This window comes from Eretmochelys imbricata, chromosome 8 (genome assembly GCF_965152235.1).
Source record: "Eretmochelys imbricata isolate rEreImb1 chromosome 8, rEreImb1.hap1, whole genome shotgun sequence".
NCBI lineage: Eukaryota > Metazoa > Chordata > Testudines > Cheloniidae > Eretmochelys > Eretmochelys imbricata.
The window spans coordinates 28966099-28984692 of record NC_135579.1 but is presented as its reverse complement, the minus strand read 5'-3'; the positions used below and the strand labels follow the sequence as shown (position 1 = coordinate 28984692).

Here is an 18594-nt window from a genome sequence, read left to right as displayed (position 1 = left end):
CTGTGCAACTCCACCTAAAAATATGGTCCCCCTGTAAAGGACAATGTCAGGGGACAGGGTGTCAGGCCATGTGTCCATCTGTGTTGTTGAGCCCGGGCTGTTAGAATGGTCCCTTGAGGCTCTGCGTTCAGGTTGCTTTCTATATTACACTGGGGACTGGCCCAGTATGTAACAGTGGCATGACTGAAAGTGGTATAAAGCCACCTTTGCAACCCCTTATAAATTGTGCTGGGTGCAAAAGGCCAGCCAATTTGCATTTCTATTCTATTTATGCCAAAATTTGCCATCCAGACACCTCATTTCATAACTATTTGCATTTACGGGCACAACTGGGTAATTAATTACATTGCAGTTTGTTTTTGTTTTCTTTAATGACATTTAAACTGGAATGGGAAAGTTTGTCTGCCTCTGCCAATATACACCCGTATCACCAAAACAACAATATTAGTTAGTTCTTAAAAAAAGAGCTTTCATAACAACATACTCTTGTAACACAAAACTCTGCAATGAACATTTTCTTTGTTTCTATTGCAGATTAGTTTGAGGTTTTGTTCCAGAGTTTTGATGGATTCAGGACCTTATAGACAGGACTAAGCACTTTTATATTGTTAATCCAGTGACAGAAGCTTTAATTGGTTTCACCCAGGCACTGTTTTTCTTCACAGCAGACATATCAGAGTTTAAAGTGGATGCAATGCCTGTTAGCAGAGTTCTGAACCGCTCTTACCTACACGCCAGGGGAAACTACTGTATATGGGTGTCAGAATGATGCTGCATCCCTTCCAACAATTTAAAAGTCAGAGTGAAATAACTGAAAGTACTCTTGACTTGGCTTTAACCTGGAGAAGAATGAAATAGGAAACTGATTTGATTTAAACAGGCAGCACAAGATTAGCTCTTCATTGCTACTCTTGAATATTCAGATTATCAAGATTTTTAGCAACTGACAGGGTGTTCATTTTAAAGACTTTAAAATTTTACCCATTTCTTTGCCTATTGTTAAATGATGCATATGCATTATTACAGATTAAATGCTTTGATCTAGCCCTGCTGCACAACAGCAGAATTTTAAAATATTAACTTGTGTACTTGTGTATTTTGAATTTCTGGAGCAATTAGTTATTTTTTCCTCTTGATTAGTGTCCTCATTACAAGACTTAAAAAGTTTAGAGCAGAGATAGCGATATCTTCCTCCAGGTGGGCTGCCGACACATTTGTGACCCCTCACTATTCCTTTCTCTTCTCTTCTGAGTGACATTTCTGATTACAAGTGGTAAAGAAATGCTATAATGACCCTCAAGAATTGCTTCTACATACCTGTCTGCCCTCTAATATTGAGAGAGACAATGATGCTCCAACAATACTCTTGCAATGTGCACCCACAAAAATCATTCCCCTTATTCTATGATAAATTGTTCCTTGGCCATGTTGACTATTGGCTCTTGCTTATGGCTTCCTGGCCATGTTCACCACTTGAGGTTAAGGCCAGACAGGACCCCTTCTTCTGCTACAGCCCCTTTCTGCCAACTAAGCATCTCAGTAGAGTTAACTTTTGCGCTACTACAGAATTCCACGTCACTGGAATTTACATCACTTTGCCTTTGTACCAATCATCCAATTTCTGTGCTTATGTGAGTTGGCACAGGATTTTGCCCTATAGGGTGAAACGACAATGGATTATTGACGGCAAGGAAAGAGCTGCAAGGACCTTACAATTTTGTCATGGAAGATTTTCTGTCCTAGAACACATATGTAACAACAAAGTCCTGTATTAACACATAGAAGAAAAATTTTGGTTGACAGAAGGTTGAAAGAAGACGACAACAAGAAGATTGTTTTCCTTATCCCATTTAGCACAAAGCCAAAATCACAGAGACAAACTCAAAGTGACACGGTCCCTATTGAAATTGGTCCTTTGGCACTACGAGTGGGAGCATACAGACATTTAAACAGTCATGCACATATGTTAGTGGTGGTGATAGCTTATGTCTTGCTGACAGTCAATTCAAAATTTATAGCATTCAGGCCTTGAAAGAGAGCTCCTAGGTCACTCGTGGCTCTGACTCAGACAAACAATTTTCCTATCTTAGATCCAAGAATAATTAACAAACTCGACTGTGTGCGTGTGTATAAAATGTCTATATGGCACACATATATAGTTATTGGGTCAGTTAGAATAAGGTTTAGGGCCAAATTCTCTGCCATTGGAAATGGGCAGAACTCCACTGAAATGTATTGGGTATAACTCTGCCTGAACAGGACAAAAGTGATAGCAGCTGAAAAGAGGAAGAACCTAGAGAAGGACCTGGGGCCCGTGTCTTCTGGCTCTATTGAGGGAGTTTGCCCTTTGCCAAAATAATTTTCATGCAGGCTCAATGCTTTGCTAGCTCTACCCCTATTCCTTGATTCTCAGATAGAGGTCTTTTCCGTCTATGCCTAACCAAGAGCCTGTGCTACGTTCATCTATGCTTTTGCCGCCAAAAGGCTGGATTACTGCAATACATTGTGCCTATGACTTTCCTTGGAAACGTCAGCCAGCACAGAATGCTGCTCTGTGTCCTAACTGGGGCAGCATGCTATGAGCATATCACACCTATCCTCCACACTCTGCCCTGACTTCTTGTAGTTTTCACTTCCACATAAAATTCAAGATGTTTGTTATGTTTAAACCCCTGTGTGGCCTGGGACCAGCCTAGTTGAGGAAAGGGAATTATAGCAATGAGTTTGTTGCGTTAAGTGGTCCTGATCAGTATTCTTTATAGGTATTCATGCACCCTGTGTGCCTAGGACCAGATATTATTCAATAGCAGTGTCCATTGGTACACACCTGCACACCACACTTCCTCGTATTGTGAGCTGAGGGCACAAGTGGTGGCAGAGATTGCCTCAGTTCCTACTCTACCATGAATCACCTGAGGATCCAAAGCATGGGGGAAGGAGGTTGGGTTTTGAATACCTATAGGGACCACACATTTTGAAGAACTCCAGTTACTATTGGGTAAGTGTGACAAAGCTCTGTCCTTGCCTCAGTGGGTCCTGCGTTTCCTGGCAGATTTTGCTAGCCTCAGAGGCTCACTGTGACCCTCCACGTAACCCTTCTTTCTCTAGAGACAAGGATCACAGTCTACTGAGCCATTTTCATCATAAACCAGCAAGGGAGGTGAGAAGAAGTTATTCTTCCTTGCACAGTCTCTGTTGTTTCTCAGTCTCAGTGATTAATCAGGGGGCAAAGGGGGCGGGAGAGGGAACCCGGGCCCACCCTCTACTCCAGGCTCCAGCCCCGGAACCCTCATAGTATCAGCTATGGTAGCTTACCCTTTAGAAACATGACATGTACAATTCCCTGGGCTACTTCCCCCACAGCAGCCCTCACTTCCTCAAGCTCCACTTCACCCTTACCTCAGGGCCTCTTTCCTTGTGCCTGATATGGTGTGTACTACTCTGCCTCTCCAATAGCACAACTTCCTTCCACAGCTCCTGACATGCACACCCATCTGACTGACTGGGAGGCTTGAACTAGTTTCAGCCAGCCCCTGATTGGCTTCAGGTGTCCCAATCAACCTAGCATTCTCCCTGCCTTCTGGAAAGTTCTTAATTGTCCCCAGGTGTCTTAACTGACCTGGAGCAGCTTCCATTTCACTTAACCTGGTACCAGGGATTTGTTTAGCCTGGAGCTAATATATCTATCTCCCACTACTTTTCTATAGCCATCTGGCCTTGCCCCGTCACAGTAAGTAACTTCCCTTTTTTCTTCCAGTGCTGGTCCCTATGGTTGTTCACTGTGAGCAATTCCAAAGCAGTTCCTTTTTAAGAGGAGGGTGTGAGAAGGTATCTGGCACCACAGTTGGCAGCATTGCTGAACCAAAGGATGCATCATCTGCTGAGACTTGGGTCGGGGCACAGTGCCTGGTTAATGTTTGGACTGAACTCCAAGTAGCTGCTCTGCAGATGTCACAGAGGAGGACACCTTGCAGTGATGCCATGAGGCAGCTTGTGCTCTAGTTCAGTGAGCTTTGGTGCCACACAGAGGAGTTTCTGCAAGCTGATAGCATAGGAGGATTCAGCCCAAGACCCACTTCAAGAGTGTTCGAGAAGAGATGGCGTTACCCTTCATTCTCTCAGCAAATAAAATGAACAGCTGAGGAGGTCTCTGAACTGGTTTTGTCTGATCCCAGTCAAAAACAAGGGCCCTTCGAACATCTACAGAGAGTAATCTCCTGCCATCTCTAGTGTTGTGAGGTTTCAGGGTGTATAAATAGTTTGATTCAAATGGAAGTCTGATGGGACCTTGAGAATAAACTTAGGATGTAGTTGGAGGAATACCTTTTCTCTGTGAAAGTGGATCTACCATGAGGGCACAAAACTCACCTACCCTCCTAGCTGAAGTAATTGCTGTCAAGAAGGTCACCTTCATCAATAAATATAGGAAAGAGCTGGAAACCAGGGTGGCCTCAGAAGTGCTGCTTGTACTAAGTTCAGATCTCAGGAGATGTAGGTCGAGATACTGGAAGGAAAGTTCTGACAATGCCTTTAAGGAATCAGGCTGTAATGGGCTGAGAAAAAACAAAATAGCTCTCTGTAGGAGGGTGAAATGCATTGATAGTTACAAGATTCACTCTCTGTGAGCTGCTCAAAATCCCAGTGCCTTTAGGGAGAGGAGATAGTTCAACAGGGACATTCTGACTCTTCTGGAGAGAGGTAATGTTTATGGCACCACAGGGTGTGGGAGAGGCCAGGTGCAGGGCCAGGGTGAACCAAAACTAGCAAGGCCACCATATACTATTAGAGTTACTGTGCTCTGGATCTTTTGGAGGCAGTAGGCATCGGGGGATAGGAAAGAAGGCATACAATAATGGTTCTGACCAAGGATATAGGAAGGCATCCCCTCTGGAGTCATAACCCTGGCCGGAGTGAGAGCATAAGCATTTATTTTCTTGGGTGGCAAAAAGGATCCAGGATGAGAATCCTTGAAGAGTGGTCCTTGTTGAAATTCTTACTGAGCTTGTCTGCCAGGGAATTCATGACTCCTGCAATATGTACTGCTGAAAGGGTGATGTTGTGCTGGATGCACCAGTTCAATAGGTGGATCACATCCCTGCATGGTGGTGGGGACCTTGCTCTTCCCTGTTTGTTTACATAATAAACAGCAGTCATGTTGTCTGACCTGATTTGGATGTGAGTAGACTGAATGATGGGTAGGAAGCATCTGCACCCCTTGCTGACAGACCATAGTTCTAGCAGGTTGATATGTGTTGGGGTTCCTTTGAGACCTCTTCCATTTGGTTCTCCAAGAATTCAGTCCAACTCTAGTCTCATCACTCAGGTTCCTTCATTAGGCATACAATGAAGCTACACTGAGTTGATCAGACTCACACATGGGGGTTATTATAGGGTGTATGACACATCTAAAGTTACACAGAAACCCTCTTCCTTTATACATATTTACACATCACATTGACTATACATTGTATCACATGTTTTTGTGTTTGGCTTAGTTCAGGGATTCTCAAACTGGGGGTCAGGATCCCTCAGGGGGTCACGAGCTGTCAACCTCCACCCCAACCCTGCTTTGCCTCCAGCATTTATAATGGTGGTAAATATATAAACAAGCGTTTTTAATTTATAAGGGGGTGGGGGTTGCACTCAGAGGATTGCTATGTGAAAGGGGTCACCAGTAAAAAAAAGTTTGAGAATCACTGGCTTAGTTACTTTGTAGAAACCAATCCCTGTACAGCATGCTCTGTCAATGCACTGTCCTTGAACAGTTTTTCTCTCTATCACATCTTTACATTCCTGACTTATCTGATCTACCGTTCTCTTGTCCATTGTAAATGATTTCCTGGGTATTCCCCCTTACCTTAATTAGCACAGACATTCTGTTGTCCGCCTGCTGATCTATTTACCTCCCTGTTCTTTACTCCCACAAAATGAAGCCTCCCCTTATGTCCAATTACTCATGTCAAGCGACGCCTACAATATGGAGTGTGGACTTCTGCGGGATCCACAAGCCTTGGGCTATGTGATCATCCAGATGTGCTCCCCAACCCAGGAGAGATGAGTGGCAATAAGTGTGAGGGCTGAGGTGGATTTGGGCATTGAGGTCCCTCAAGGCTAGAAACCTGTACAGTGGTAATTATGTTTTGGCCATGGTTGAGTCCAGGGCTGCTCCAATAAACTCTATAGTCCAGCTAGGTGTTAAAGCAGACTTTCCTGGATTGACTTGGAGTCACCAAAGCTGGCTCAGATCTTGTAGAGTGGTCACTGCTATCTGTACTTCTGGGTGGGACCGGTCCTTGTGCAGCCAGTCATTGAGGTAGGGAAATATGTGACAGCCAAGCTTGCGGAATTGGGCTGCCACCATTGCTATGAATTTGTGAAAATACCCTAACCCCAGGGCCTGTTGATAGCCCAAAGGTGAGTATCTTGTACTGGAAGTGGTCTGTGCCCACCGTAAAGGGCAGAAATCTCTCTTGGGCCAAGTGTATATTGATGTGGGAAATGTAATCTTTCAGATCGAGAGCCACAAAATAGTTTTTCATTCAGTGATGGGATTATGACAGCCAGTGTAACCATTTTGAATCTTGTGTGACAAATAAGACATTCAACTATCAGAGGTCCAGGATTGGCCTCCAATCCCTACCCCAAGTCTTCTTCTGAACTAGGAAGTACCTGGAGTAAAAACCCTTCCCTCTGTATTCAGGAAGTACAGACTATATGGCTCCTAGCTGGATCAAGGAGTTCACTTCCAGTATGAGAATCCTCTTGTGAGAGGGGTCTCTGAAGGAGGATTGGCGCGGGAGGAGGGCACTGGGAGGTGAGGTGGACAGGAATTCAATGGAATAGTCAGAAATAATGTCCAAGATCCATTTGTCCAAGGTTAAGGTCTGTCATCATAGAAGGAAATAGGCTAGGCGACTGCCAAACAGGGGTGAAGGTGGTGACAGAACAACTGGCTGGCTCTTGATCCAACAAAATGCCTTTTTAGAAGGCTGAGGAGTCTGGAGGGAAGATAGTGGGTGTGTTCCAGAGAGTATTTAATGAACAAGCAGTGGTTGTTGAACTTCAGCATCCACCACCTGTCCATTAAACTCTGTCTGGAACATTCCGACACCAGCATCAACTTTCTGGACACTTTCAACAATGGTACCCTACAGACAAGTTATACAAGAAACCCTCAGATTACCACACCTACCTTCATGTGTCCCACACATGTTTATCATACCACGTGGTGTACCCTCATTCAGAGCACTAAATGCTCCAATAGCAACTATGTGGGGGAAACCAAACAATCACTACGCTCTCAAATGAACTCACACAGGAAAATTATAAGACAAAAACACCATAACATCTATGGGTGAACTCTTTTCACAAAGCAATCATTCCATATCTGACCTATCAGTCCTCATCCTCAAAGGAAACCTGCACAACACTTTCAGAAGATGAGCCTGGAAGTTTAAATGCATAACTTTGCTAGACATTAAAAATCATGGACTGAATAGAGACACTGGATTTGTGGCTTATTACAATAACCCACTAAATTCCCCTCAACTGCTCCCCCACCACTTTCCTCCCTATGAATGTTCCCTTGAAATATGTATTAACTACTTAAGCTAAACAATCTGTTCCATCTTGTATTTAGCAGTGACGCTCTGATTAAGTTTCCCAGACCTGAAGAAGAGCTCTGTGTAAGCTCAAAAGCTTGTCTCTCTCACCAACAGAAGGTGTCCAGTAAAAGCTATTACCTCAACTACCTCTTCTCTCTACAAATCCACAAGACTTAAAGCTAAGTAGCTAAAAGAAAGAACAAAAATAAAAATACACAATTATTTACAAGTAAATGTTGAGTGGAATTAGAGAATACAGACACAGGAGGGTTCCCTCCCAAACCACAAGCAGAAAAACAGGAACTGAAGATGTGGGCAGTCTGTGTCGATACTTATGCCATAGATTCACAGCACAAAGAGGCATAGCACACAGGTGCAAACCAATGGACACTGCGATTGAAGAATTTTCAGTCCCAGGAGCATGGAGTGCATTCACACCTACAGTGAATACCCACAGGGCCAGCGCTTAGAAGTACTACCTCTCCCCTCTATGCCCAACTGCTATGACTAAAATCAACAGGATAGAACTTTGTAGAGCAGGCTCAGTGGAGGGCTCTCTGAGAGTTCACCAGAGCCAGGGTTTGGTGACCTTCAGAATATAGTTCCAGGAGGATTTCTTCAGTTAGGGTGTTTTGCTAAATATTTCTAAAAAAGGTTAGGGAGAGAAGGATGCAGCTACTAAGAGTCCTAAAGGCAGAAGTCTCTTTGAGGACTGTAAGGGCAAATTATGTAGTTTGTAGTAATTTCTGAAGCATCAATATGCAAAAGTGAATGGGGCCATTATAGTGAGAGATGGAAAAGGCCTGTCAGATTATCAAAAAACTTGTCCTTTTCCCTGGAAATGCAGGATTATTTCCTACAGCATATATTTCTAGCACAAGTCCCATGGTATAGTGTGACCCTCTCCCCAGGGAGACTATTCCATAGACTTATACCTCTGACTGTCAAGAAGTTTTATCTTCAGATTCAGCCTAAATGTTCACTTTCATAACTAGAACCTGTTACTGCTAATTATACCCGCATGAATTGTATTAAATAATTCCTCACCATCCTTGATGTTAACACGTCAAACTTTTACAGACTGGCATTTCCCCCATTAGCTGGTGCTTAACCAAGCTGAAGAAATGTTTGTACACAATTACATGGATTTATATGATTCCATTTTAAGCCCTGACAAAGGCCTCTTGTGGGCCAGTCAGAATGCTCTGAGAACTGCAAACCTAACTCAGAGGACAGGCTATATTTCAGAAGAGTGTAAGCCATAACCTATGGTAAGGAACAGTATGGTCCCAAGAAGAGCCTCCCCCTCCCCCGGTGCAATGTTTCTTGGAGTGCAGTTAAAGCTCCCGCAGCAAGCGGTTAGCTCTGCAGGTCAGTGGGGAGTGGGTGGGGCCACTGAGCTACACCTTTTTTGCCTACTTTGAGGAATCTAGTTCTCATGATGGCAATAGATTCACAGGGTTCATGTACTCAGAGGAAAACAATGTCTATTATTGTGCTAAGGAGCAAAAGGTGGAGGGAGGAAGAGAAGGCTGGGGAGCTACTACCTGAATACTTTTTAACTTGTGCCCTCTAACTTAATCATGCTTCTGACCCAACTATGTCCACAGCACCTGGGTCATCTTTGAGAACTTGGAAGACATGTTGAGTGCTCACCTCGAAATTCACACTCCAAACCCACACCCCCTTGGCACACAGGAGACCCAGAGAGCTATAACCAAAACCAATCTTTAAAACAAACAAACAAACAAACAAACAAACAAACAAACAAACAAACAAACAAACGTGCACTCAACTGCAACTTGTGCCTGAGCACCCAAGGGGTACTGTACCTGTGCAAGCTTTGGCACCCGTAGGCCTTAATTTCCCTGCCTTGGTTTCCCCAATTGCTTGCATGAGTATAATAATATATAGTTACCTACTCCACAGGGCTACTATGAGGATCAGTTAGTTAATGTTTAGAAACATGCTTTGAAGATGCCATATGCGCAAGTCACTTTATTAAGTTTAAACACACACACAAGCATGCACACACAGATTCACTGGCTCTTGCTAAACTTTTTCAAAAGCCATCTTTGACAGAGATGCCACATTAAGTTTATTAAAAGTTTCCGCAATATTTCTCCACCAAAACGATCAATAACAGATTTCAAGTATTCAGTACATCAGATAGTCTAAAGATGACTATGTGCGCCATGTCCATTGTATTGACTCTGGGGAGTCTTTCTGTTCCCAAAGTATTGTGGGTATTTGTATTGAGAACCTCATAAAATCTTTTGTCTGTGCTGAATTAGAGACCCCTGCTGAGGCAATGCTTGTTGAGGCAAGCTAAAGTACATGATTTGCTTTTGTGCTGTGAAATACTTGTATTATCTTAAATGTCACAAGCCTGATGCAGTATCAAATCACAGGATTCACACTTCTCTAAAAGCAAAGCTTGTCCAAATGCTTATTTCAGCAGGGCAAGTTTCATTTAATTTCAGAAATGACGTTTTCTAAGCAAACTCAAATACACAACCTTTCAATAGGTCAAATACACTGCCCAGAATGTTGTATTGTTCCAGAAATGCATTTCATCCTTGAACTGAAGAAAACCTCACACTGGAGCAGATAACTCACTTTCTCTTGTTCACTATCTTTAGTCTATTGTGCCAAGCAGAATTAACACTGACTGCATTTCATAGTGAGCGCTACAGCTGTACAGTAACATATCGAGGGACAAAATATCCCCTCTGAGAAGCGCACAACTCTGCGAAGCCCACTGGAATGGTGTGTGCATGTATCCAGGGGCAGAAGTTCGCCCTGAGTCACCAAACTAGAACTAACTTGGGAAGGGATTTATAAAAGAAAAGAAGTAGAAGAAACTCCTGGTTTGTCCAGCAAACAGTGTGGATTCAATTCTATTCTATTCTACTTAACATTTATACTCCATCTGTTGTGATTTGGGGTTTTTTCTTCAATGCCTTTGGAGAATTAAGCTTTTGGATGAAGTGTGTTCTGTGAGGAAATATAACCAGTAGTAGGGCACAGTCAATTTTGGGGTTTTCTGATTACTCCTATTCTCTGTACCCCTATTCCAATCCAAAGCAAATTTACCATAAAAGTCTAAAGGATGCAGAAGCTCAGCTTTTAAAGAAAGCAGCAGAAGGCAACAAGTTGGGGTGATTCCCTCATTTGGAACTCACTTCCTGGCCAGAGACAGAATCTAGCCAGCTCTGAGGCTTTATGTAAGCCTCTCTTCCCACTCCTATAATATTTTGCTTTGCATTTGATTAATTGATTTTATTTTGTCCATTTTGTTTTTCCTCTCTGCAATGGCAGCGCTTAAGTGCCTTGGCAGTAAGAGCTATAAGAAGGAGTAAAATAAATATAAAAGGATATGGAAAGTTAAGGGTTAAATTATGGCTCCAAGAGCCATCAAATACTTAGGGGTATAGCCTAGAATGTAGCATGTAAATTGTGGTTGAGGGAACTGTTATGCCAGCATAAAGCCCCTAGGAGGCTGGGGATGGCGGTGGAAATGGGAGCCCACTGTAAAGCAGCACTTTCTACAGCTGTGGACCATGTTTAGTATGCTCTCTTTAGCATTCCTCTCCCCTGGTGGGAGGTGATCCCCTTGCCAGAAATGGAGTACAGCTAGCAGTGCTAGATACCGTTCCATCCAGCTCAGAGTGCATGGAATACAAGCATTGTGGCCGCCTCTTGCATGGGTGCAGAGGAGGAAAGGAGTACCTCTATTCTCCCCTGTCTTGCTCACCTGCTCACGGCAGACACAATTTGGCATCACAGAAGAAAAGCTCTGGTGGGCTTAGACATACAAAGCAGCGTTAGACGTCTGCAAGCAATATGACAAAAAAGAAGACTAAAGGCAAGAATGCAGATCCAGGTAAGAGGAGTTTAGGGGAACGGGAGAGAAGAGAAGATCTTGGGGAGAGCAGCCCTGGGAAGGAGAGAACCTCTGGAAAAAGTAAGAGCTGTTTTTGGCTCAGACAGGGAGAGAGTTCTCACTTACTATGCCATGCGATACAAAAGATTTTAGAGTTTAGTGGACAGTCAGCAGTCATGATGGGCCTCAAAGCTAACTTGACCCTCATTGCTTCACTGATCCCTGCCAACTGCACTGGGACACTTCCAGACTACAGAGAGCAGAGCACAATGAAAACATATCCATTTTCTCACTCAGGCATTAGTGGGTATTTAACATTTGAGAGCACTCTTCATACAACATTTGCTGTTTATTTGTTCAGCATTTTGTGGGCACCAAATAATAATCATAATAAAAAATAAAATCCCAACAAACCCAGAAACAACAAACCAGCACAGAAGTGACTGAAACAACACAGAGGCTAAAGAGCTGTTCCAGTATTTTGTACTTACACAAGGATTTGCAAGCATTTTACAAACATTAGCAAAATAATCCTCTGTCTTCCTGTGTGGTACATACACATTATCATCCTCCTCTTACAAACAGGGAAACTAAGCTAAGACCAGCACTTTCAAACTTGGGTGCCTAAATCCTCAAGAGTTCATACAATGCCTGGAGTTTACAAGGAGTAAAATCCCAAACTCTCCAGAGACCATTCAAATTTTTGAAGTACCACAAGGCAAAGGAAGACAGACAAGAATGTTCTGCTAGCTGCTGCAGCACAGTGTTTTACACTAAGTCCCCAGGCAGCAAGCCTCCCACTCTAGGTCGACAGAGTTGGGCTAGCAGGGTTTGCACTAGTGCTCAAGAAACAGCTATGCAGACAGCACTTTGAAGTTGCAGCTTGGGCTGGAGCTTGGGCTCTGAAGCCTATGGAGCAGGGTGGGGCTCAGAGCCTGAACTCCAGCCTGAGCCACAACTTCAAAGTACTGTCTCTACACAGCTATTTTTAGAGCACTAGCCTGAGCTCCGCTTCCCCAAGTCTGTCAATCTGGGCTTGAGCTTGCTCCAAATTGTTGTGTTGACATATCCAAAGCAAGTCAGCAGCAAGGCTGGGAACAGAAACCACAAGTCCTGACTCCCAGTCCCCTGATATAAACACTAAACAATGCTCAATGCTGCTTCTATGCAAATCCCACGAAAGCACTCAGTGATTGTTTTGTGGGCTTGGAATAATTCCTGCAGAAAACTGGTGCCCAAAAACAAAAATTAATTTTGGCAGAATGATGGACAAATTTTCCACTTCACTCACGGCCTCTACACCACTTGAGTCCCCTAAAACAAAGGAATTTCACCCAGCATGAATACATGTAGAAACATACACAGAAAATAATTTTGTCTCGATACTTGAAATGTCAGATTCTAGGATGAAAATGGGCACTGTTTTCTACCAACGGTTTCACTGCGTGTTTCAGAGAATGCCTTATTGTGGAAAGTCTTGAACTAGAAAATGAGAGGAGGTTGTAGCATTTTGTGGCAAGGGTAATGCACATCAAGGAAGTTAACACCACTTCACCTGCCTGCATTTTGACAAGGCTACCTTAGCCTGTCTCATACTGGGAACTAGTTGCTTTGGAGAAAGAGGGTGAGTTCTGCCTTCCACTACACTGACAGTTTTGCTTCTAGGTGCTCTCTGGCAAGATATACACAGTTCATGTAGACTGTATTGATACACTATAACCATTTCAGAATTTAGAAGGATCCTAATTATCAGAAGTTTAAAAAATTGAAGAGGAACGACACCACTGAATGGGCTCACATACAGTTCAACTGCTCACAGAACAGAGGAAGTCCAAAAGAAAAATTAATTTAAAAATAAATGTATCTTTCTGCCATCCCAAAATTTTGTTTCTAATACCTAAACTTCCTACGTATAATCTTGAATAACTGTAATTTCCCCAAAATTACAAAAGATGCTTAATAACCATTAAACTACTCAGGGCTTGATTAAGAAGAGGATTAGATTTAAAAGTGGCCACAATGAGTGTTTTAATGGACTTCAAACATCTTCTTTTTAGATACCCAAAAGTACCACAATTTAAAAAGATTTAAAAAGGGAGTTGGCCCCAGGAAAATCCTAACTCCCCCCCCCACAAAAAGCCCCCCTGGCTTTGAAACTTTTTTGACAAAGCTATCTGAGCATCACTGCAGATCTGAACAGGATCAGAGTAAACACCTGATTAAGCACATGTCTGAACTTGATCCATGACTAGTCAGGATAAAAATAGAAATATTTCCCAAGGCTACACTTGGAGTCTATAGGAAAGCACTTAGAGTCCTTGAAAAGAAATACTGCTGAGAGACTTAGACCCTCCCTGGACCCCTACTGCACTTGTGTGATTAAGGGTCACAGAATTCCCATACTGATTGCAGGATATGGCAGTAAACCAGCAACAATCATGCACAACTCCCAACGAGACAGGGACCAATGTGCAACTTCTGGGAAAAACACGCCTCACGGACAACTGAATTTAGTCTCAATAAGTTTAGGGAAACATCAGGTATAATCTTTTGTAGTTTGATTTTTCTCCTTGGAAAAAAAAAATTAGAGCTCATGTTATGACTTAAATAGATTATAAAACAAAGGGTCAAATTCTGGTCCCAGTGGAGCCATTGGCAAAACTCCTACTGACATCAGTGAGATGTAGATTTGGCCCAACAACTTTAGATGTGACAAGAAAATCCAGCCAAGGTAAGGATGTGGGTCTAGCGAACAGCCATTCTACAGCAAGCCAGGTGCATTATAGTTCAATATCTTTCTCATGAGGAGCTGGGTATAACTAATTCTAGAAGTTAGACATAAGAAAACAAAATAAAAGGCACACATGTACTGAGAGAATTCATCAGGCATTGGACATAGAAAAAAACCCATGGAAAAGTTACTAAATAACCCTGTAGATTACACAAAATGTGTTATATTCAAAGCGCCAAGCTTGCATGAGAGTCATGGACTGCTTTTTATCTGAAGATAATCAGCCTCCAGCCATAAAATTATAAAAACATTATGGTAACTTAATAGGCAAGAACTCAGATTGGTGTGATCACATTTTAAAAAGTTGAAGGGTGATCAGGAGCGAGACTACTTTAAACTTGTAGTCACACTGAGTTGAGAGTACAGGATAGTAAAAAATTGTGGGAGCTCTCATATAGGCCTTATAAATACACAGCTAGATGGATAGATGGATGAATGGATGCATGTGTGTGACGGAGGCTTAGTGAACAGATGATGAGCATTGTATAACACAGGGATTGGCAACATTTGGCCTGCGGCCCGCCAGGGTAAGCCCCCTGGGGGGGCGGGCTGGTTTGTTTACCTGCCACATCAGCAGGTTCGGCCGATTGCAGCTCCCACTGCCCTCGGTTCACCGCTCCAGGCCAATGGGGGCTGTGGGAAGCAGTGCGGGCCAGTGGGAGCTGCGATTGGCTGAACCTGCGGATGTGGCAGGTAAACAAACCAGCCCAGCCCGCCAGGGAGCTTACCCTGGCGGGCCATGTGCCTTACCCTGGCAGGCCATGTGCCAAAGGTTGCCGATCCCTGGTATAACAACACAGATAGAAGTGGGTAAGTGGATGGATCTCCTCAAGCCTTCATAGGAAAAAATCCTCTAGAATTTAATAAGGATGAAACCAACAGAGAGCAAGAATGATCTATTGGTTAAGGCAATGGACTGGGACTCAGGAGACCTAGGCTCTGTCATCAACTCCCTGGGTGTCCTTGGACAGGTCATGCAGTGCAGATTTTCAAACATATTCAGCTAGCCTTTCCAAAGTGCTCAGTACTTGCAACCAGGACCAGATTTTCAAAAGAATCCAGTTCCCATTTAGGCACTAAATGAAACAGCCAGAATTTCAAAACTGCACAGTAGCTAGGAGCTACTGAGCAATTTTGAAAATCTAGCTAAACTCTTTGGAAAATTCTGGCCCCAGTAGTGGGTGCTGAGTCCTTCTGATAATTATAATCTCAATCTTTCTAGCCCTCTGTTCCCCATCTGTAAAATGGGGATACTATTTCTTTTTCCTACCATCTGTCTTTCTTGTCTATATGGACTATAATCTCTTTGTGACAGGGATTGACTCTTGCTGTCTCAGTGCCTAGCGCAACAGTGCCTGGATCTTGGCTGGAACTTTTACAACATTACTGCAACATATAAATAAAATAAAATAACAATAATAGAGTTCTACAGAAATGTAATATGGTTCTCTAGAGATTACTCTACATACAAACAGAATGTAATAGACTTATATCCTTATCAGTTTAACTATCCTATAAAATTCTATATAAGGGAAATAATTATTAAATTCTATAAGACGGTGAAAAACACAAAGAAAGGTTATAATTTTTTAATATATTCTATAGCATTTTTCTATACAGGCTAGATTGTGTTTGACAACACAAAAGCAGATCCTTCCTCTCTAAACAACACTTTGCACATTTCCATCAGCTTATAGTAGATGACATAGAGCATTATAATCAATTACAACTGGTGACAAATGGAACAGATGAAGAGAACACAATGTTAGAAAATATTTGTATAGATTGAGTGTGCATGGGAGTGTTCAAAGGCCAGATGGTCTGCAAGTCTCATAAACCTCACATTTCCCACATGTAGAGGCAGTCTGCACCCTTTCCCCTTTGGCTATGATTAAGATGAATTAACAATCACACTTCTTGCTAGTGATGATTAATATTATATTCCTGTCATTTCACATATGCATTGTATATATTTTCTGACTTTAATGGGCTAGTATTTGCTCTCTGTGAGCAAAGTCTTTGAGGCTTGTAATTCTTAAATTGGGGTGATCGGTTGAATGGTCTCACAAGAGCCAAAGGATTTCCCCCCACTGCCCACATGTCTGTTTTACATGTGTAATATGCCCTAGGTTAAACCAGTAAATAAACAAAGACAGTGAAATCATTCTCCCTACTAATTTTTTAAAGCTCTTATTCCATTATTATTATCATTTCTTTCAAAAATCACTTTTGGTTTCAGGGAGAATTTCTAATTTTGCAATGTTGGCATAAAAACTAGTTCATTTTTTAATTTATTATGTTAAGTCACACAGTCGTATTACATAAGGTGAGTATTTTTATCTGTATGGTCATATGGCAAGAGCTTTTTACTAGAGATAGCCCTGAACTATGAAGTTTTGCAGTGTTCAGATCCATGAGGTTGATTTGGTTCTTACAGAGTAAGGTAATGGCTGCCAAGCTGAGATTCAGATCCCAACTTTGACAACAACATTTGAGGGTATGTGATCTGGGTATGTGAGTGCAGAATTTGGCTCTACTGGCTAGGATTTCAAAAGAGGTCTTCACATTGTGGGTTAAGCGATTTTGAAAATCTTTCCCCAGCACTGAGCACTTGGAAATCTGACCCTGAGCTCTTCAGAAGAACTGGACCTAAGGGATTATAAATGCTGTTCAGTGTTTGGCTAACATTACTGAACTGAAACCCCCTTTTTTGGATTTGTGGGTTTAAAGCAATTTCTGTAAGCCTTAAATATTATATAAGAATAGGACACTCATCTTAAAGGCAATTTCATTGCTGAAGCAATCATCCAAAGAATAAAGAGTCTTCCTGAAGTTTTGGGAAATACCACAACCAAAACATTCTCTGCAGCTACTGCTCCAGAAGAAATACTTCATCAGTACACAACAGATGTGCTCTTTAAAATAAATGAGGTCCAACCAAAAGTAACAGACTGAAGAAAAGAAGCTACATGAAATATTTGGTTTTGATGAATGTCAGAAGAAAAGGAGAGAGCTGAAAAGCTTCGATGGCTGGCAATCAAAAGAAATATAGGGAACAATATGAGAAAGTTACTTCAGGAAAAACAAGACAGTTTCCAAGTATCCTTGTTTATTTAGCCTATCTGCTGCACCACAAATCTCAGCATTTTACAGATGGTAGAGGTCTTTTCTTCCTTTCCCATGAATGACTCAATGTATTTGTCAGGAGACTAGACATCCACATTGTACAGCTTTTAGGAACTTTTCTGCTCTAAGTTCTATAAGATTTACATTGAAAGTTTCTACAATGAAAGTTTCCAGAAAACAAGATGTACTGCAGCCCTCTTTGAAAACCATGTTGGACCAAATCCTGAAGTCCATAATCATAATTTACTTAATGTTAGTTTGCCTGGGTAAGGACAGAGTGAAAACTGAATAAAGACCTCCGGATGTAAATACAGATAGGTTTGTTCAGTCCTTTACAGCTCTGCATGTTGGTAGCAAAATATGACACAGTGAGCTAAGACTTCTTATGTGGTTTTTGCATATGAGGACATGACCTTGGCTTCTGGCACAAAGGTGAATAAATGTTGCTGAATATCCTGCTAAATTAGCTATTACACTTCTGCACATATGCATAGTAAGTGATTTTACAATTCACCAGGTGGCATGAGCTTGCATATCTGAGGGCAGGATCGAGGTCTAAGATTCTAGGCCATATTCATCACTGATACAAACTCCACTGGCTGCAATGGAGTTTATACCAAGGTGGAATCTGGTCCTCTGTCTTCAAAAGGAGGCCTTTCAGGTCACACCATGTTTCCTCAAGGACACAGCTTTCTCCATCTCATTTGTTTCAAAGGAAATGTAACAACAGTATTGACAATAGTATGAGAGAGGGCCTTTCTGTAGTAAAGTGACTCATGACGAAAGTGCATATAACCCTCTGTTCTTTAGGGATTGGGAACTGGAAGACTTTTGCTCACCTCCCTCATTATCCTTGTTATCAGCACAGGAGGTTTCCATGGCAACATTGCATCCAGGCCCTCTCCAGCCGGTCTGGCAGACACACTGCCAGCTGTTCTGACCGAGCGTGCATCTCCCATTGCCATTGCACAAATCAGGGCAGCCATCTGGTTGAAGAAATGAAGAAGATAAGTACTAGAAATACTAATTTACATTAAGATTCTACGCTCTAGGCAGGTAAACAATACCACTGTGCATACAAAAAGCAGCTTCAGCTATTGGGATAAATAAAAACCCTCACTGTTGCTGAGTGGGGAGGGGCAAGGTAGAGAAAATTCATATTTAGCTCACACCTTCATAAAAAGTGT

At 42.3% G+C, this 18594-nt stretch overlaps 1 protein-coding gene across 13 annotated transcripts in view; it reads right to left on the bottom strand.

The window, feature by feature from the left end:
• The window catches only part of TENM2 (teneurin transmembrane protein 2), an 806981-nt gene that overhangs the window by 58474 nt on the left and 729913 nt on the right, over nucleotides 1–18594 (bottom strand). For all 13 annotated transcript variants that reach the window (XM_077823698.1, XM_077823694.1, XM_077823697.1 and 10 more), the window contains one exon: nucleotides 18247–18393. In XM_077823698.1, coding sequence (XP_077679824.1) covers nucleotides 18247–18393 — 147 coding nt within the window. The remainder of the gene's footprint in view (nucleotides 1–18246; nucleotides 18394–18594) is intronic.